At 38.0% G+C, this 22,368-nt stretch overlaps 2 protein-coding genes across 5 annotated transcripts in view; one reads left to right on the top strand and one right to left on the bottom strand.

The window, feature by feature from the left end:
* Nucleotides 1–22,368, bottom strand: part of LOC101737860 (serine/threonine-protein kinase D1) — a 130,476-nt gene that overhangs the window by 52,617 nt on the left and 55,491 nt on the right. The gene's annotated exons all lie outside the window — the stretch shown is intronic.
* On the top strand, nt 3,084–21,076 carry jhe1 (juvenile hormone esterase 1). The gene is given in 6 exon segments (NM_001043562.1): nt 3,084–3,155; nt 15,206–15,387; nt 15,958–16,268; nt 16,705–16,917; nt 17,728–18,519; nt 19,334–21,076. Coding segments are annotated over 6 exon segments (1,713 nt in total). The 5' UTR covers nt 3,084–3,115; the 3' UTR covers nt 19,509–21,076.

The following is a 22,368-nucleotide window of genomic DNA, read 5'->3' as shown; positions in this document are numbered from 1 at the left end:
TCGCAGGGTCATTTAAATGAATTCATTAAACAAAAATATATCATTTGGCAAGGACTTAAAGTCTAATGTCATGTGTCTAATTTAAAACTACTTTAATTGCTGCACCCAGCTTAATCTAATTTGACTTGCATTAATATATTGATAATGATTTGAAATAAAATGGTATTGTGTTTATGTTTACACAGAATAAGTTTTAGTAGTACGAAGTTAAGCTCGGTTGTACTTGAAGTACGAATTTCCATCCCTTTCTCTGGTATATGTATATCGTCATGAAGGGCAGTAGCTGTCTGAACTCTTGATGTGAACGCATCACTGAGTTGGTTTGATGATGAAGCTGGAAGGTGATTTATGAAGTCCTTCAATGGCCTTGAATTTAGAAGCTGTCGTGGCCCAAAAGGTGTGTTACCACCCGGTGTACTCGTATCGTTTTTTTTTTTTCCTACCTAAGCTGGTAGCTTGGAGAGGCTATTCCAGCGTAACCGTAACTAGTAGGTGAGCTCACGGGGCTCAAACCTGACGACGATGCTAACACGAACCCTAGCAAGAGCCGTGCTTCGCCGAATCTACCACCGGATCGGAAACGCGACCCACTGAGAAGATCCGGCGAAAACTCAGTGGGCTGTGTCTGAAAGTTAATTTACTCGTCGAGCCCTTCGTCGCAAGCGACGGGTTCGACGAGAACGGTGACCAGTGCTTGAAGTACCTCGAAGCACCGTTAGTGGATCGAGAGGATCCGAGATGACGTGTCTCGTATCGAACGATGCGAAGACATGACGATGTTCAAATCATGTGTGCAGGTACTAATTTCTCTAATGAAATACGTACTTAATTCATGTTCACGAATGACTTCCACGGTGAAGGAATAATATTGCGTAATCTATATAATACGTGAAGCAAAAACTTGTACCCCTTTATACGAAAATTGCGCGGACGGAGGAGTATGAAATTTCCCACACTTATAGAGAAGGCGTGCTGAATGGCAATTGTTTTTTTTTGCATATAAAACACATTAAATCAATAAAAAAACATTACACACTACCACGTATTTGAAACACACGCAAATATATTCTTTTGCTTATTGTTAATGTCTGTGATCGAATTGAGAATAGATTAATATTGATTGCCTACAGTGTAGCTTTGGCGAAATCTGTGATTGTGGAAGTATAATCTTTGACAACAGAACAATAGGACGATAATGTTGAGACTTATAATTTAAAATTAATAATTATAGTCGAATTTCGACTACCCGCTTTTGAAGTTGTCGTGGCCTAAAGGATAAGACGTCCGGTGCGTTCGTAGCTATGCAACGGTGTTCGAATCCCGCAGGCGGGTACCAAATTTTTCTAATGAAATACGTACTTAACAATTGTTTACGATTGACTTCCACGGTGAAGGAATAACATCAAAACACACAATAAAAATCAATCAAATCAATAAAAATCAAAACTCGCAAAATTATAATTTGCGTAATTACTGGTGGTAGGACCTCTTGTGAGTCCGCACGGGTAGGTATCACCGCCCCGCCTATTTTTGCCGTGAAGCAGTAATGCGTTTCACCACTTAAAAACAGGTGGGCTGTGAGCTCTTCCATCCACGTAAGCAATAACAAAAAAAAAACATGTGTGCAATTCACACGTGTTAGAAGTGAAACCTTCAAAAATTAAAATACAATTATCCTAAATGTCTAAGTATATTATTAGTAAAATTTTGTCATTAGTAAATAATTGTAAATCACCTTTTATAGTATGAGGTAGCGCCCTCTGTGAATTGATATTTTAACTTCACGTATATCCTTAATTAAAATTCACTACAAGAGGTTTCATGCACACGTTAGTATTAAAACATCTCACAGATGGCGCTGTATTAAAAATAAAATACTTTATATGTATGTTTTAATACTTTATACGTATGTTTTAAAGTATGAAGGAACTGAGCATAATCAAAAAATATCCACTGTTGTCTTGTACAAAAAATAACCTAATTCTAAAAACTTCATTGGTCTTTTACTACCAAATCCGGCGAACTAGAGATATATATTTTTTTATAAATGAATAAACATATTAAACCCTACAAAATGAGGTAAGTTACATGAGAGCGCAACTTGAAACCAAATTCCATACTGCAATGGGCATTCTCCTTTAACATTATTCATAAAGTTTATTTATAAATTTAACTCCCTGTTTATACACTGTATAAGTGTTAATAATATTGTAAATTGATGAAAAATCTGCGTTTACTGCAAATGACGTTATGCGACAGAATTGCCATCTAAAGTTCAAATAATTAACCAGTATAAACGAATACACAAACCAATATAGCGTGTATTATTTCTCGATATCCCTTATTCTCTCTCTCGTTCAGTTTCTCTCACTATAGCTCTCTCCCTCCTCTCGCTCCATGGCACTGTGCGTGATACGACGTTCGCTCTGTCTCACTTTTTCTCTCGATCTTTCTCACTTGCTTGCTCCCTACTCTCACTCCATGGCTAGTTGCTTCATGCTACGTCCGCCCTGTCTTACTCTCTCTCAATCGGTCTCGATCGCTCTCTCTCTCTTTTTTGATACTTCCGTTGCATACCTGCGTGACGTTACATCTGTTAAAGTTTTACCCTCATGTCAAGAAGTTACACGTTTTTACTGGTGGTAGGACCTCTTGTGAGTCCGCACGGGTAGGTACCACCGCCCCGCTTATTTCTGCCGTGAAGCAGTAATGCGTTTCGGTTTGAAGGATGGGGCAGCCGTTGTAACTATACTGAGACCTTAGAACTTATGTCTCAAGGTGTGTGGCGCATTCACGTTGTAGATGTCTATGGGTTCCAGTAAGCACTTAACACCAGGTGGGCTGTGAGCTCGTCCACATTTCTAGGCAATAAAAAATAAAAAAACTTAAAAAAAAAGTTACTTTCCGTAATAAACTAGAATGCATCGGTAAGTGCGCAGCGTCGAACCCAACACCTCGCATGGGGTGCGCGCGTGACCACGCTGGGACGGTAGCGCAGCGCCAGTAAGTGCGATAATATATTTCCAATACAACCCTACATCCCGTACATGTGAGTTTATAAGAGAGTACACATCGCGAAACGACTCAGTGCTGCGCCAGTTGTCTTCATAGAAACATGTGTACCAAATTCGCTGTATTACTATATTACGTTATCGGTGAGTGTACCGTGTTCTGTGACCACGATTTACTAAATGTATTTTATGTGTTGATTCAATCGAATAAGTCCGTTGGTAAGATTTTTTTGTCAATAAATCAATTAAAAGTTTGAAAATCAAACGGGAAGCGTCTAAAAAAATATCGATTCAAGAACATATTAATATAATTTAGTTGAAATTTGAAAAACATTGCCTTACTATTCGCAGCTCCGCCGGCGCTTTTGTATTCCGTTTTTAAGTTCAAACTTTAAAGGAAGCGGTCCATTCACATAGCTGATATCGTAGTTTGAACGTTATATCGAACGAAAGAGCTGTGTGGATGTGAAAAAAAGTAATGCGGGGTAAGGTAGACTTAACACAAAGCAGTGCCGTAATCTTTGTTTTTATATACCTTCAGTGTACAGACATAACTAGGTTACAGTTGTTTTCAACGGTATTTTGATTTGAGTTTGTTTTACTGATTAAATTACGTCGCGTTAAAAATTTTAATGCTCGGAAAATATTTTTTTGGTTCAGTTACTCTTTTTTTTTTGCTTAGATGGATGGACGAGCTCACAGCCCACCTGGTGTCAAGTGGTTACTGGAGCCCATAGACATCTACGACGTAAATGTGCACCCACCTTGAGACATAAGTTCTAAGGTCTCAGTATAGTTACGACGGCTGCCCCACCCTTCAAACCGAAACGCATTACTGCTTCACGGCAGGAATAGGCAGGGTGGTGGTACCTGTGCGGACTCACAAGAGGTTCTACCACCAGTTCACAAGAGGTCCTACCACCATTCATTTGATTTAATTTGTTACGATTTTATTTAATTGAAAATATTCGATCGATTGCGATGACACGTTCTCGTTTGAAGGGTGGCTCTGCAGTTGTACCGACGTAATGGAAACTTCACCCATACGGCCCAAAGTGGGCACATGGCTGTGGCGGGCTAACACCGGGCCCGAAGCTATTCTGCTCATCAAAGCTAATTGAAAGACTGTGACGCGTTTCAATCTCGCCAGACCTTCCGTCCCGGGACGTGGATCTGGAAAGCAGGAGTTTCTTAAGAGTCCTTACTGTGCAGGATCAATAGAGAGAAGGCGGGCGGCAAATATCAAATTAAAAAATAATATTCAAAATTTTACACATGAAATAATCTATAAACTTTTCTGACAAATTTAGAAACAAAAACAATAATTTTACGCAAAAACTCTGTGTCATTAATATTTTATAAAATTTAAATACAAACAGACTTTTGTTTCATGGGCGCGTACATCAAACTCGTTCTTGGACTCTGTTTCTGACGCAAAATAAAACTATGCGTTCCGGTACAACATTGTACTTGTAGCTCACGAATTCCTCTGAATATGTGATAGATTTTTTTAACGAAATTTGCCCATAATGAAACACGCGTAGACCAGAATAAATAATAACTAGTGGTCCCGTAGTAGTCGAAATTCGACTATAATTAATTGAATTGTAAGTTTGTACACTATTATGATTGTATTTTATACTTCTATAATCACAAATTTCGCCAAGACTACACTATAAAGAATATTAACAAAGACAAACAATATTTAATCTCAATTTGACAACAGACGTCAAGAACAAAAGTTTGACAATAGATAGTATGCATGCGTGTGTGTGTCAAATACATGGTATGTAGTGTATGTAATGTTTTCTTCATTGATTTAATGTATCTTTTATGCATTATTTAAAAAAAAATATTACATTGTGCACTTCTTCTCTATATTCTCTATAAGTGTGGAAAATTTCATTCTCCTCCGTCCGTGCAATTTTCGTAAAAAGGGATACAAAGTTTTTGCTTCACGTATTAATATATAGATAAGCCGTTTATTTCATACAACAGGTTTTTCTTAAAATTACAAACTTATTCTGTCTTATTCTGTCTATATAGGCCTCCTCCAACTTACTCCATTTTCTCCCATTCTTTGCTTTGCTTCTCCTGATGATTTTCCTGCTATAGCTATTATTTCGGCGATCCATTTGTTTCTTGGACGGCCTCTTCTTCTTTTTCCTGTCAGTCCTTACTATATTATAATAATAATAAATATTTACTAACAATCACGCTACGTTAACTGGTCCCGTGCTAAGTTCGTAAAAAACTTGTGTTACAGGTACCAGATAACGGAAATAAATGTAAGATTTTTATTATACACATAAATAAATATATTTATTATACATCCATAACCCTGGAAAATACATTTTATATTTATCATACAAATATCTTCCCTTGGCGGGATTCGAACCCGCGACCCCCTTGTGCAATGACCATGTCACTTACCACTACACCAGACGGCCGTTAAATATTGTTGTTTCTAATGTCCATCTTTGTCGGTGTATTTCGCTAGATGTCCCGCCAGACACCACTTTTCTGTTCGAGCGTACATGAGAGCATCTATCGACTTTGTCTTTTTTCTAATGTATTCGATTCTTATCTTTTAATTTTTCTTATTTTCAATAATTACTATACTTCATTCCATCGCTTTCTGACAGGTCGTTAATTTTGTTTTTATTTTAGCGATGTATATCCATGTTTGTTTGGCATTTAGACTAAAAATCCGGAAATAATACATAATATAATTGCGTAGTGTGAATAAAAGTCAAGAATATCGCGAATAGAAAAACTTTTTGAAAAACAATTGCGTAATGCGTAATGCGAACCTGGAACTTGGTGAACTGCTAAAGACGTTATTAGTAAAATGAGCATTAACTAAAAACAATTATATTAATAGGAACAAAAAATATTTCGAAAATTATTAAAATAAAGGACTTAAAAGGAACCGATAATGATAACGTACTCAAGGGCGGATCCAGCTTTGGCGCCAGGAGGGGGTCACATAGACGTGGGCAAGTTAAGAACTTATAATTTAATTTTGATAACAATAGATAATAATAATAATCCCCCCCTGGATCCGCCGTTGATACATACTCTCTGTAGAATAATAACAAATCTAATAATTACGTCTTAGTAACGGACGCATAGCCTGCTGTCGAGTTTGTTTATGTACGTACTTACACCTACGAGAAAGTAGTTTCCGCGATGCACAGACATTCCCCGTGGCAAACTGCCACCGAATTCCAGTGGAACACCGAAACATCCTAAAATAGATTTTATAGATTTTAAATACAAAATTCATACATGCCATAATTATTGGTACGAAGCCTTTGCTCTTATACCTGACGTAAAAAAAAACGGCTCACGCTAGTTATCCAGGTATAGTCGCCCAGGGCACCTGCCTTCCGAGAGTATCGGGAAACTTGGGGTCGACATTTCGAGCGACGTCCAGTTTCGGAGTCATTTGGAAGGCAAAGCCAAGTTGGCGTCCAAAATGCTGGGAGTCCTCAACAGAGCGAAGCGGTACTTCACGCCTGGACAAAGACTTTTGCTTTATAAAGCACAAGTCCGGCCTCGCATGGAGTACTGCTCCCATCTCTGGGCCGGGCTCCCAAATACCAGCTTCTTCCATTTGACTCCATACAGAGGAGGGCCGTTCGGATTGTCGATAATCCCATTCTCACGGATCGTTTGGAGCCTCTGGGTTTGCGGAGGGACTTCGGTTCCCTCTGTATTTTATACCGTATGTTCCATGGGGAGTGCTCTGAAGAATTGTTCGAGATGATACCAGCATCTCGTTTTTACCATCGCACCGCCCGCCACCGGAGTAGAGTTCATCCATACTACCTGGAGCCACTGCGGTCATCCACAGTGCGTTTCCAGATATCTTTTTTGCCACGTACCATCCGGCTATGGAATGAGCTCCCCTCCACGGTGTTTCCCGAGCGCTATGACATGTCCTTCTTCAAACGAGGCTTATGGAGAGTATTAAGCGGTAGGCAGCGGCTTGGCTCTGCCCCTGGCATTGCAGAAGTCCATGGGTGACGGTAACCACTCACCATCAGGTGGGCCGTATGCCCATCTGCCTACAAATGCAATAAAAAAAAAAAGAAAAAAAAGATAGGTGAGCCCACGGGCTCAACCTGAGAGACTTTGCTAACACTAGCCCTAGAAAGAGCCGTGCTTCGCAGAATCTACCACCGGATCGGAAACGCGACGCGGCCCTACTGAGAAGATCCGGTGAGAAACTCCGGTGAGAAACTCAGTGGGCTGTTTCTATGGGAATGGATTGCCGTGGAATTCGCATATCGAAAACTCCACTAATGACGAGAGTCAGAAAATTACATTATACATGTATGTATGTACACACACCCACACACAAAATTTATAGCTTCTCTGTTGTTATAAATTTTGCTTAGTTTCTTTTTTTTAATTTTGTATGAATAATAAATACATATTTGATTTCGTAAAAAAAAACAAAACGGTAATTTGGAATCGCCAGGGTACATACCCGTGCGGACTCACAAGACGTCTTACGACCCGTAATTATGCAAATTATAATTTTGCGGATTAAATTTTTATTATACGATGTCATTCCTTCACCATGTTCAAACAAATCGTGAGCATTTGGGAAGTACGTATTTCATTAGAAAAATTGTTAGACAAGCGGACCCGTGCAGTCGCTTCATACGAATGCCCCGGACGTCTTATCCTTTAGTTAGACCACGACGACTCAAAATGGCATGCTTGTTGGTTATTTCTGGGTGCAAAGAAATTTTAATTTCATATATATTTTTATAGACAATTTGAAGCTAGCATTTCAATACTGCGCTGACTACAAGTTAGCGCAATATTGAAATCGATGAATAAACACCTTAGTCCTCCGTAACTACGGAAACTATAAACTACTCGAATGTTGAAAATAATTAATGCGAGATTCAACCGTAAAAGATACAAAAAGAATAGAAATATAAAATAATGCATAATTTTGTCTTTGAGAAATTAAATATTTTCGGTTCAAGGCTGCTCACATGGACTAAGACTTCAACTCTCGGGGGGATCGGCGGTGGTCGTGCCTTGCTGTTCTCGTACACCGGTCCAAAATATCGGGATCGAAGATTTTTAGTATTAGAGATCACGTACATCTTGAACATGCATGTTCCTAACATTTATATGTGTAAGCACAAGAGAATATTCATGTTTAAAGCTTTTCAATGTGAGACGTTTGATCACTTTATATAGTTTTTGTTTTGAATGTGCAGCAATCCATATTATTTAAGAAAAACTTTCGTGGTTCAAGTCGTTCCCTCTGTAGCCTAGGCACAGAGATATGTGCTATTATTGAACCCGTTATGTATTTTATTAATAATTAGAGCTTCAAGTGGTCATTGGCTACTGGTATAAGAAGAGTGGTTAATGTGAGTGGTGTTGATTAGGTGTTTTTTAAAGTCCTTAATACGTATTCCCCAACAACTTCCGTAACGAGGAAGTTATTTTATCGTGTAAGTTGACATTCATCTCGTAAATTTCTTAAATAAATGTTTAATTTGCGTAATTACTATTTACAGTGCGTACAGAAAGCCTACGCGGGTAGGTACTGCTATCCCACTTGTTTCTACTGCAGCCTCATGTGTTACCGTGAGCAATGGGACACATGTTCTCGTTTCAGTAGCATTTTACCGCTCAGATTAAAGTTGCACTTTATGCTGTTGTAAGGAAAACATACGTCGTCGAACCCGTTGCTCGCGACGAAGGGCTCGGCGAGTAAATTAACCCTCAGACACAGTCCACTGAGTTTCTCGCCGGATCTTCTCAGTGGTTCGCGTTTCCGATCCGGCGGTAGATTCTGTGAAGCACGGCTCTTGCTAGGGTTCGTGTTAGCAACAATGTCAAATTTGAGCTCCATGAGCTCTCCTAATCGCCCGGTGACGCTGATATGGTCTCTCAAGACCATCAGCTCAGGTAGAAAAAACAACAATGTATACAAGGCAAGAACTACATTCAGAGCCCAAATATCTTTAACAAAAAGATTGACTTTGATCGGAAACAAATACAGACCCCGTGGTAAGCAATCGAGGTCAACAACGATCAAATTAGCGTAGGATCACACAGATGTACATAGAAGTATATTTCTACAATCATATTTCTGCAAGTTTTCGAAATGGGGACAAAAAAAATATATTTCCGCGACTAACAAAATCATCAAACATTAAAAACTACCGGAAATTGTAAATTACAAATGTCAGATTAAACCAGTTTTAAAACGTTTTTTTTTTGTTCTGTGATTAATGTATGTTCATTTCATTGGAATTTTTCCTTATTAGGTTTCCGAATTACGAATATTGTTCGCTTTTTATATCGTCTTCTCGCATTAAAACTGTATAATCTCAAAACATACTAATTTTACAGAGTGTTTTAACGGTTTGTTATTATTATGTAATATCTTTAATATTCGCAACATTTATTTTTTAATTTTTACCAGTTACATTATCTGTCCATTAAAGTAAGATAAAATTATGTAACGTATTAATTTTGTTAATAGTAGTCAAAACATAGGTAAACTAAAAAAAAAAAAAACTAAAACTAAACTACGCTCTTTTGACAGTATTTAGGAGAAAAATACTGGTGATATCAAATGATTCCGCATATTAAGTCAATTTCGAATATTTTTGGAAATTGTACACTTTTAATGCGAAAAGGCGATATGTGCGTACACTTTCGCAATTTATTCCGGATACATTATAACTTAACATTTAAGTTCGGGATACTTAGTACGCAACACTAATCTGGATTATTATGTTCCTACGTTAAGCATCCCACGTTAAGCCTGACCGGCTTGGCTTAACAAACTTTGAACAAGCCAGCTTGCCCATCGCAACAAAAATAAAGTTTCAATGACCTTCCTGTGTAACACGAAACGGATTTAACTAAAGTTATCATATATTCCACTTTCAGTTTAAATACTGTTTTCACTTATTTCGGTGTCGTCTTTCATAGCTCTGTATATTATGTAACTTGCCTAGAACTGGTGACGTCCACGAGCGCCTTTTTTTTACCTTACCTAAGCTGATAGTGTTAACAATCAAAACAGTAACCTGTGTTTGTTAAAATAGGCAAGAGAATGGCATCAGCCTGTGTTAAATTTTGGTCCCCAATGAGAAGAACAATTTTCTCTTCGTAGAAACTCTCACTTCCGAAAGTAATCATTTACTATTAGATTGGTGCTACAAAAAACCTACGAGGGCTACGACGTAGCACTTTCCATTCACATTACGCTTACGAGAAACTTCAACAAGAAATTCAACTTTTTTCTTTCATAATATTTTGGTTACATATTCTACGAGTAGTAGTCAAACTATTATGATAATATAACACACATTTTGATACTTCTGAACAAATAGAATATGGTCGAGTGTCCCTCAATTTTACTTCCATTAGAAAGTTGTAGAGAGCTTTCGCAACAGTTCGTGGGATCATGATAAGACGCCCCGTCTTGTTATCCAGCCGGTTGTGTAACGCGTGTTGCGCTTTCTACATATAATTTTAGATGCAGACCGACCTTGCTCGTCTAGCTTAAATGCAACAGTCGCTTATGACATTAACAATGTGAATTTAGTGAGCCTTTGTGAACACACTTTATGCTACTTTTTTTTATTGCTTAGATGGGTGGACGATCTCACAGCCCACATGGTGTTAAGTGGTTACTGGAGCCCATAGACATTTATAATGTAAATGCGCCACCTACCTTGAGATAAGTTCTAAGGTCTCAGTATAGTTACAACGGCTACCCCACCCTTCGAACTGAAACGCATTACTGCTTCACGGCGGAAATAGGTGGGGTGGTGGTGTGTGCGGACTCCCAAGAGGTCCTACCACCAGTCAGAGTTCAAAGGGCAGTCAAAGGTACAGGAAACACAAACTTCGAATACTAAATACTACCTCTAATATGCTGACTCCTAACGGGAATCGAACTCGGACGCGATAGTACTATATGTGGAGTCATTAATCACTGTTTCTTAAGGGTGTAATAGTTATAGCTTGCAAATTTACATCAAAACACCTGCCCATGGTCATTCCACTTACCCACAGAAATTCTAAAACCTGAGATAAGTATTTACAAATAATAACTGGCGGAAGAGATTGAGTCAAAATAAGGTAAAGAAAATATTACGTAGCTTATTTGCTATAGGTTATTATTGGGGATAGAGCCACGCGTTTCAACTTGAGCTGGAGTGTAGTGGTTATATCGATATTATTCAGACCGCAGTTTTGCGTGCTTCGGTGGTGATGGACAAACAAACATACCACTTGAGGGTAACGAACCCCACAGAACTATGTGAACAGTAGTACTGACATAGCTAAATATATCTATAGACCCTATTTGACGTTGAAGAACGTGTTTGTTCGTACGTCAATAAAAAGTGACCTCCAAAATAGGCTACATGGTGACCTTGTCGTACACGTGTTAGCCGAAATAGGGTTGACACTTTAGGTTTATTTAATTTTATTACTTATTTATTTTTAAATTTTCTAACTCACCTGGCACATTTTTACGGTTCGCGTTCGATAAAACACTAAATAATTCATAAAGTACTTGAGATAATCACAAGATGATATGATGAAACTTTCAGAAGTTGCTGTTCTGAAGTATCTTGATTTTGCATCTAAAACACATTAAAATTTTGTTAATGATTTTTTTTATTCCGTCTAATCGTTAGTACCCCAAGAGGGGCAATTCAGCTACGCTCGGACGGGAAGAAATATGCTAAATTATTGATATAATCATTGACGATGAAATTGTTAACATCGATGAGATCACTAATGCTTTTTGTATTTAATGTTTTGCATTTTGTTTTGATTTTATATTGGTGTATCGCAAAGAATACTCAAAGTTGTGCGAAGCAACCCTATACAAAGATCTATTCAAAATAGTTGTTTCTATGTAATAATGTACTACACCGTATTGTTTGTTAGGGTTCCTTTCTTGGAAAAAAATATCTGAAATTGTTATTTTTAGTTTACGCATAGAAACGAAAGGCAAAGTGTTATAATCTAACCGTAACCGTTACCCTTGAATGGAGATCCTGCAACTTTCGCTAGGCAGCGGCTTGACTCTGCCCCTGGCATTACTGAAGTCCATGGGCGACGGTAACCGCTCACTATCAGGGGGGTCGTGTGCTCGTCTGTCTACAAGGGCAATAAAAACAAACTTACCATATCATATTTATACAATTAGGTATCTGTGCATAGTCAATGCCAAGACATAGCCAAGTTGCCGAAAGGATACGAGCAAGTTCCGTGCTTAAGTTTTTAGTTTTGCAGTTTATATCGACCACGCAATCCTTTGAGATAAACGAAACTGATTAAAATAAATAACTACAGTTTTAATAATCCAACCAGACACCGGCAATTATCTGGTGTTATATGTGTAAAGGAATTTAGTGGAGTCTCTGTTTTCACGGACGGGTGATCGAGTACACGGCCCACCTCGTGTTCAGTAGTTGCCGTTGTCCCTAGACATCATATGCAACTTGTAATAGTATTGAATAACAGCAGTGCTATGCTTAAAACCGGAAAGCATTAGTAGTTCGCGTTAGAAATAGGCAAATGTTCATAGGAACCTGTGCGGACTTACAATACCCTATACGACCAACCAGATTACGGTTCTTTGTTGACGTGCAGGTTGAGCAGTCACCGAGGCTCATACCACAACATGAGCAACGTATCTTAAGTTACAATATAAGCGAAGGATGTTGGCATCTTCGGATCATTTTCATAATTTTTTTTAACGTTGCGTGAAGTCGTCGTGGCCTAACGGATAAGACGTCCAGTGCATTCGTGTTGAGCGATGCACCGATGTTCGAATCTCAGGCGGGTACCAATTTTTCTAATGAAATACGTACTCAACAAATGTTCACGATTGACTTCCACGGTGAAGGAATAACATCGTGTAATAAAAATGAAACCCGCAAAATTATAATTTGCGTAATTACTGGTGTTAGGACCTCTTGTGAGTCCGCGCGGGTGGGTACCACCGTCCTGCCTATTTCTGCCGTGAAGCAGTAATGCGTTTCGGTTTGAAGGGTGGGGCAGCCGTCGTAACTATACTGAGACCTTAGAACTTATGTCTCAAGGTGGGTGCGCATTTACCTCGTAGATGTCTACGGGCTCCAGTAATCACTTAACACCAGGTGGGCTGTGAGCTCGTCCACCCAGCTAAGAAATAAAAAAAAATCATTTTCATATTTTTTTTAAACGTCGCGTGGATGTCACTTTGCTAGTTTATCAACAAGAACTAAGGACAAAAAAAAACACCGCTATAAATTACGTACACGCACGCGGTGGATCACGCAGTCGTCTTCCTTGTAAAATATTATAATTTATTCATAAATACAAATTTTGTTTTTATACGAGACGAAAACACGTTCACTGAGAATAATTTGGTATTCAAAAAAAGATACACAGGAAATCTTGTACCTACACAGTTTTTTGTAAAGGCCGAATAGAGCGTAGGGCGATTTGTTATAATACTTTTTTTAAATAGTTTTTCAAGCCTGTTCTGACACAACGATATTGCTACAGGTTTCAATCATGATTTGTTTTTATGACAAAGATAAGAGAGGTTTGTGGGTCAGACATTGATAAGTTATCAGAGGAAGTGGGTATACCTTTAGCTGGTATCCTGAATGGTCTGATTTATCCTCGCAATAGCCTTCTCCCTTTCAATTTATTCTTACTCCTTCCAGTTCTTCTAGTGCCAAACAAAACAACTTCAAACAGAATGCTTGAAATGAATGAAAACTGTTTGTTTGGGTTTTTTTTTTGAATGAAAGTGTGTTATTCCGACACTAATCCCGAGTTGGTACCGTTATTACTACGATCTTTTTGCCCCTGAGCTCTTCTTCTCGCCTGACATAATATTAGTTATTAAATAATAGTTAAAAAAAAACTTTTTTTTACTCACTTTTTTTACAATTAAATCACTTTTTCTTACACTATTTTTAATTCAATTTTATTAAAATTTATTTTCTATTTTTTAGTTGCATTTTCTATAATAGCGTATTTTGTTAGTTTTTTTAAACTATTATTTATTTTTCATTTTTTTGTTGAATTTCAATTTTTTCTATATATATTTTTTAATTGAATTGCCATCGGTCCTTAATAAGAATACCAAATTTCGAGTTAATCTGACGTCTTGAAGGGGGTGAAAGTCATGTTCAAAGATTCCGTTACATACTAACATACATACGTCTGAAGCTAATAAAAGCGTATTAATAAACCCAATATCTTTTTGAGTAATAAAAAGACGTACTAAGGTCACACTGAAGATGTTTTATCTAACGACATATGCGATTTTTTTTAAAACCGTTTCATATGTTATAAAACATCTGGCGTCTTAACATGTCAAGTATATTATTACGATGACCTGTTTTGACCGAGAATGTAATTAAATTTAATGTATTATATTTATTAAAACCAGAAACTATTATATATTAATCTAAGACCTTCATTATGAAATGAATAATTTGAAACGTACCTACCTATATCTCATGAATAATTATATTTCCATGGATTCTGCTAAAGTGTTGTGTGAATCTGTTTTTCTTTTTTTTTGTGTGAACCTGCCATTGTGGCAGTTTAATTTTTAATATTTAGGATTAATTATTTTCACAATATGAGGGAAGTTTGCACCACATATTTCTGATTTGTGTATTATGGACCTTAGCCTATCCATAAATGCACACCCACACATAATACACCCCGACAAAAACACAAGCGCACTATATAAAAATATTCCTACTGTGATTATTCTGACAGATAGTCAATAATCTGTCTTCGACAGTTCGGCTACGTTTGGCAGTTTCTACGGTTAGCGTGGTATGGACATGTAATGCGTAGAGGGGAGATATGAGAGACAGAGGAGTGAGTGTTGAGATGACAGCTGGTAGAAAAGAATGGAATAGAAAAAATCGCTGTACCATCTAGTAGGGTAAAGTGGAGACAAAGAAGAAGTCTTCGACAATTTGGCTAAAGGCACTCTTAAGCCGCTGCCTTCTGCTAAATACCCGTTAAGCCTCGTTTGAAGGGCCTCGATCGGAAAACACTGTCGACATATTATTCCCACAGGTATAACTAACTCGAATCTTGAAATTACGCGTATTTATAGTGGTACTATTCCCCTGCTTAGGATTCTTTATAAATTCCAGTGGGCTTAGTAAGGGCATATTCAAGCCCAGCAGCGTCGCCGCCCTCGTCGTGCAATGTGGTCGCGCAGACGGAGTCAGGCTGGGTGTGTGGCCGTAGTCGCCGGGCGGAAGCAAGCACTTTATACGCCAGTTTCCGGGGAGTGCCTTATGCCAAGCAACCAGTCGGAGAACTTCGATTTAAGGTAATATTTTTAACGAAATTTCGTAGACGACCTCGCGGACCGCCTCTTGCTTAGTGGACGCCGGAGTATAAAAGTGGATCGGCAGATGGGATAATGTTTCAACTCAATCAGAATTACGAATAACCTATCTATCGAGCCGGAATGCATGACTGCCCTGTGGCCATTAGGCAGCAAGGCCGTGGCAACCTGGATAGTGCAGACTCACACATGCCACACTGGTTTCTTTATTAAGTTCTGTATGTACAATTAAATTATCTCTACATTGCCGTCTGTTTTTTGGACAAACAGCCTGATACCTGATGTTACCAGGCTGTTTGTCCAGCCTGTAAAAACAGCCTGATAAAACAAAGCCAGTGTCTTACGTTAAGAACACTTTAAACATCATTTGAAGAAGACATGTGATGGAGCATTAGGTGCACAATGGAACGCAATGCTTTCAAGAAGTGAGGACGAGCTCTGCCGGTGGTGGGTGCTGCAGTAATAAATTTATTTACGCACATTAATCGTCTTTCACCAAAGATGATGATGATTCGATGAGTCTTTACGCAAAGCTTTTTACAATATTTACAGGAATTACAACCAGCAGAGCCATGGACCGACTACCTAGATGCCACCGAGGAAGGTCCAGTTTGCTACCAGACAGACGTTCTTTATGGAAGTCTGATGAAACCTCACGGCATGAATGAGGCATGCATCTACGCCAATATACATGTGCCTTTGTACGCCCTGCCGGCAGCTGGTGAGACGCCTACGAAGCCTGGTCTTCCAATATTAGTCTTTATTCACGGAGGTGGCTTCGCGTTTGGATCTGGTGATGCTGACCTATATGGACCGGAGTATCTTGTCACAAGAAACGTTGTTGTCATCACTTTTAACTACAGGTAATATTTATTTGATGATGAATTACCCTGAGATGTGTGAGACAGCCCATAGTCAGACTGAAGCTAAAACAGAGATAAACTACGCTAACAAGCATGGAAAACGACTTTAATTCAATGAGCTAAGCAAAAGTACGTGCACTCTGCGTTGCACAAACCTACACGACGAAGGCGCCCATTGTTCCTCGAAACCGTACATTATATTTCTAGATTCTTCTAACTAAAGTTCCCTGAAACTGTACAAAGTTTAATTAAATGGGATTACAACATTCCAACGCATATTCTTCTTAGGATCTTGGCTCTTTGTGGAACCGGATAACACGTTTAAAAAGTATGTTTAGACGACATTTAAGTTAGAAGACTGAATTTGAAAAGGTCCGCTGAGCTCACGCGGCAATTTACGTTCACATTTTGACAAAAAAAAAACATTAAATTTCAGGTTGAATTTCTTTGGATTTTTCTCGTTGGATACTCCTAAAGTCCCCGGAAACAATGGTCTTAGGGACATGGTGACTCTGCTCCGTTGGGTGAAGAGAAACGCCAGGGCCTTTGGAGGTAATCCTGACAACGTGACCTTAGCGGGCCAGAGCGCTGGGGCCGCTGCTGCTCACCTTCTCACCTTATCCAAGGCCACTGAAGGCTTAGTTTCAAGGTATTATGCGTTCTCATTCATAGACCCATTTTTAGGTTCTATTTCATGTTTAGACAACAACAAAAACAAATATTTCAGGGGACTGTTTTTGAAGTGAAAACTTTGTTAGCAGCGTTTTGTTGGAAAAAACGCATGCAGTAGTAACGCCATGTAATGATCAGATGTAAGGGAGAGGACAAACAGTAGTCAATACGTTTAAAAAAACACATATACTGTCTATACTCGTATACGTTATCTAGCGAATAATCGTTACAATAATACTATACTTTATAAAGCCGAATTCTACTCAAAATCGTCCCTTAGTGGGTGCTATTCACTCCGTGAATCAGTTTTGAGTATACCCAGTGGCGATGACACGGAATGCGAACTCGGGAACCGGAACTTTTTCGTTCGTTAAATTGTATGAACTTAAAATATGATTTTTCTTCCTAGTTTCTCCAGTCGCAGGACTTTCTATAAAAATAATAAAATAACATTTAGTTTACTGAAATAAATAATAATATCATAATGATTATTTCTGCTCCAATTTTTTATAGCATAGTTTTATTTTAAAGAATCACTTTTTCTTAAAGATTTACGTACGATTTGCATTACCTTGTATTACCTAAATGGTTGAACAAGTTCACGATGGCGGTGTGTAGACACAGCAGCTGGCATGCATCACAAATGAGACATGAGGTTGAAATCTCAATTGTATTGTGCAAAGGTTGTCCTACCTTTCTAACCGGAACGCATTATCACAGCTTTGCGACAGAAATAGTTATATTTAATGTTTCGAATCTAATCAAATTAATCAGGTAATTGTTTCAGGGCTATATTGATGAGCGGCGCTGGAACGTCCACTTTCTTTACAACATCTCCTATCTTCTCCCAGTCCATCAACAAACTCTTGTTTTCCATCCTTGGCGTCAACTCAACTAATCCTGATGAGATACACGAGAAACTCGTCGCCATGCCGGTTGAAAAACTGAATGAAGCCAACAGAATATTGATTGATCAAATCGGCCTTACCACTTTTTTCCCAGTGGTGGAAACACCGCATCCCGGAATAACCACTATATTAGATGAAGATCCAAATATTCTGGTCCAGCAAGGCCGCGGTAAAGACATACCCTTGATTATAGGTTTCACGAATTCTGAATGCCATATGTTCCAGCGTAGATTTGAACAGATCGATATAGTATCTAAGATCAATGAAAATCCAGCAATCTTAGTTCCTTCCAATCTACTGTACTCCTCGACTCCTGAGACGATTGCTTTGGTCTCGAATCAAATCAGCCAAAGATACTTCAATGGTAGCGTAGATCTGGAGGGCTTTATCAATATGTGTACCGATAGTTACTACAAGTACCCAGCCTTGAATTTGGCCGAGAAGAGATCTACGGCAGGTGATGCTCCGGTATTTCTGTACCAGTTCTCTTACGACGGTTACAGCGTGTTCAAGCAAGCCTTTCATTTGCATTTCAACGGTGCCGGACACGCGGACGACTTGACATACGTGCTGAAAGTGAATTCTGCGTCAGGGACTAGTTCATCACAAAAAGCAGACGATGAAATGAAATATTGGATGACGACGTTCGTCACAAACTTTATGCGATGCAGGTAATTAAATTATACACGATGCTTGATGATTCGCGCCGGCTTGCTAGCTGTACATGCAAGCCTTGTCAGGAGTGCTACTGGTTAAGTCAGACGCACTTCAACACTGGCCACTTACAGTAACTAACGGGCTCATAGTCCATCTGGTGTTAAGTGATTACCGGAGACTACAGACAAGGTCACTATCGGCAGAGAACCGTAAGTTCAAGCAATTTATAGTACAACTGCCTCATAGTCGAAATAGGCAGGACGGTGGTGATACATACCCGAGCGGCTTCAGAATGAGTTCCACCTGTAGTTACGCAATTTGTAAGCAATGCGCGTGTGATTTTTGTTACACGAATGCTATAAGCCTAAACTACGCAGGGACAAGTCTGTCTGAAGAATCAATCTTGAGATGGAATGATTTATTCTGTCTCAAGAAGTATATCAACATTTTCTACTCCTTCTTCATAATAACTTAAATTAATGGTCAAAACTCAAGCAGTGAAATCAATAAGACTAAATGCCATCACTGGTCTTATCGCTTATGATTTGGTTTTAGTGTCACGAATTTAGTATAAATTTCTAGGTGACTAAAAACAGATATGTTTTTATCTAATGTTCGTGGAATGTATTCTCTGTGTAACTATGCTCATGTCCCTCCTATCATCTACGCTGCAAGGAGTCAATTATTTGTTCATACGACATTTTTGCTATATAATATAGAAATGTGAAATCATAAGTACTTCTGTTTGTCTGATTTTTGATTTTCAATATAAATGTTTAGCGTTTTGTTTTTTAAATTTACGATTTGAACCAATAATTATAATTCCAGTGCTCCTATGTGCGATGAAACCACAGCGTGGCCACCAGTTACACCGCGGGAACTACAATACCAAGACATTATTACACCCAACTTATGCCACCAAACTAGTCTTACCAAAGAACAACTCGAAATGAAGAATTTCTTCGATAAGATCCATAACGGAGGTGAAAGCAGACTTAAGTAAACTCAAATTTTTAGGGTAGTATGGTGATAGATAGGTAGGTAGAATACTCAATGGTGGGCAGCGGTTTGGCTGTGACTCTGGCATTACTGACGTCCATGAGCAACAGTAACTACTCACCATCAGGTGGGCCGTATGCTCGTCTGCCTACAAGGGTAATAAAATAAATAACGATACGACTTTTCGTTGTTCGCGGGGTAGAATGTAACCAACTCATCTATCATTTGACTGCCGACAAATATATTCTATGTCCGTAGTATGCAAGCATCAATGCAAGCGATTGTGGCTTCAACTGTTTCGTTTCGAATCCAGTCAGGTTTTCAACCTTCATAATTAATGGATTTATTTTATCTGACAATTGGAAAATCAGCTGTGACCCTTTTAAACTTGATTACTTACATACTGATGGATACATGTCGACTTTTAATTTACTTTGGATCATTAAATCTCGGGTTATATGTATCCTGGCGATGTAGAGTAGGAAGAGATGACGGGAGATCGTGTGACGCGTCAGTCTGCCCAACAGCACATGACGATCACGACCACTCTGCCGAGAGTGAAACGATTGAGAAGGAAAAAGAGAGTAGACAACATCACGGGCTGTCCGATGTCAGGATCCACCATACAGAACTCAAAGACGGCACAATGTAAATTTTCAAAATTGAACTTGTGAAAAGACATTTGTATTCAAAGATATGAATCGTCAGAACGAATCCCACGTTAGTAACAGCCTATGAAGATCTATGAAGTAACTCCTCATTTGATGTTGATTAGTTAAGCTTCGCTAATCTTCGAAGACGTTTCTAAAGATCTGGACTACATTCAACAATTTGAACTCACGAGAAAATTCAAAAAGTAAATAATTGAGTAAACATTTTAGGATTATTGAAACTTGGTGACTGATTAGATGGTTAGTTTTAATTTTAAATAATCACAAATTGTATCTTTAAGCCCATAACGTTCATGTAGACTTAAAACTTGCCCACATTATAAATATTTTATTCATATAAACTTCGATCTCTATTTACTTACGTAGAATAAGACACCGGAATATATTTTTATAAATATTGACATTATAAATGCGGAACACAGATGTCAGTTTTGAGAGAAATGTTTTGTTAATATGTATTATATGTAGATGAGTCTATTATGTTCATTGTTGGAACATAATATACATAATTTTTAATATTATATCGAAGGACTTATTTCATAATTTCCATAATATTGTGCTCCACGTGTAACTAACTACTGACAAAAGGTATTATTTTACCATCTAGATTGTTTATCATCTTAATTACACGAGAAGAAACGGAAGGAATACCTATGTTAACATATGGAATTAACACAAGTTTTAACAACGTTTAGTTATATTTCTTAGCATCCTTATGAGCATGCGTTACAGCGCACCATATTCTTATATCAATTTATAATAAATTTTCAAATTTCTGTCTGAATTAGTCAACATACTTTTTTGGATAAGTCCAGTCTTTCTAGTTAATTAATGAGAGTGACAGAAATTTAATCAAAAGAAACGTATACATCCAAGGATTGCGTTAATTCTCAAAAATATCCGCGGCATCTAAACTAACACAAATTACCTACGATAAAACTGGTGAACCAATAAAACTCGTTATTTCAAATCTGTTGAGAATCCGGAAAATGAAGCAAATTATTCTGTAACTTTTTTATTTCCCATTGTGTTCCAACAATAGACGAACACTGCAATAGTGAATATCACAAGTGTTTTTGTGTGTTATACAAAACGTGTTGCAATTACCTACATACATACATGTATCATATAATATTATGTGATAATTAATAAAAAATATGGAGACTGATGAATGTGGCTTTTTATTTTTAGCTATTTTGTATCACTAATGATTTTTTGTTAGCTTAGTAGATAGGCGACTGTGCGGCGCACCTGATGATAAGTGATTAGTGGCCCTCAAGAACATTACCAATGCCAGGGGCGTTCTACAGATTTTTTTTTTATTTTTTATAACTTAAATCGGTGGCTTTTATAACTTAAAACGAGCTCACATACCTGGTGTTAAGTGGTTACTGGAGCCCATAGACATCTACAACGTAAATGCGCCACCCACCTTGAGATATAAGTTCTAAGATCTCAGTATAGTTACAAAGGCTGCCCCATCCTTCAAGCCGAAACGCATTACTGCTTCACGGCAGAAATAGGCAGGGCGGTGGTACCTATCCGCGCGGACACAACCAGTAAAACTGTACTGTACTATATATAACTAAGTATACGCTGCTATACTAAATGCCACTATAGTATAGCTTAGTCTAAAAGCAGCTTTAAGAAGTTTACGCACTCCAGTTCGTTTAGTACAAAATGCGACAATTCACCAGCCGAAATCTAAATCGATTACTATTTATTATGGTGATTTGTTATTTTGTATCGTGTTAGTTATTCCAAAACCCTCGGTAAACAATGATACCAAATAACTCGCACCGAAATCTATCTCCTGTTGGATTAACACTTCCCTTATATCTGATATTAACTATGAGTTATTTCAAAAACTTTCTGAATAATTGTCCGATTCCCTATCGCGTGGAGCATCCATGCTATTCTATATGAATGTAACATTAATAGCACACGTTATGTTTGTGTGTTCAAAGCGATGCACCAATTCAACTCCGATAAACTTTTAACGCACTTTCATTTGAGCCTTTGTACTGTAAACAGCACGCAAAATTTATTTATTAATTTAATGTAAGTATATGTATTATTAAAAAAACATTTAATTTTGAAATATTCCACTTGGATAGCGTTAAAATAAATTACAAAGCTAACATTATTAGCACTATATTAATTATTTATGCAGTGTATTAATAGAATTACTGC

This window comes from Bombyx mori, chromosome 25 (assembly GCF_030269925.1).
Source record: "Bombyx mori chromosome 25, ASM3026992v2".
Classification (NCBI taxonomy): Eukaryota; Metazoa; Arthropoda; class Insecta; order Lepidoptera; family Bombycidae; genus Bombyx; species Bombyx mori.
The sequence above is the reverse complement of the archived record's forward strand: the minus strand, read 5'-3'. Positions and strand labels throughout refer to the sequence as shown.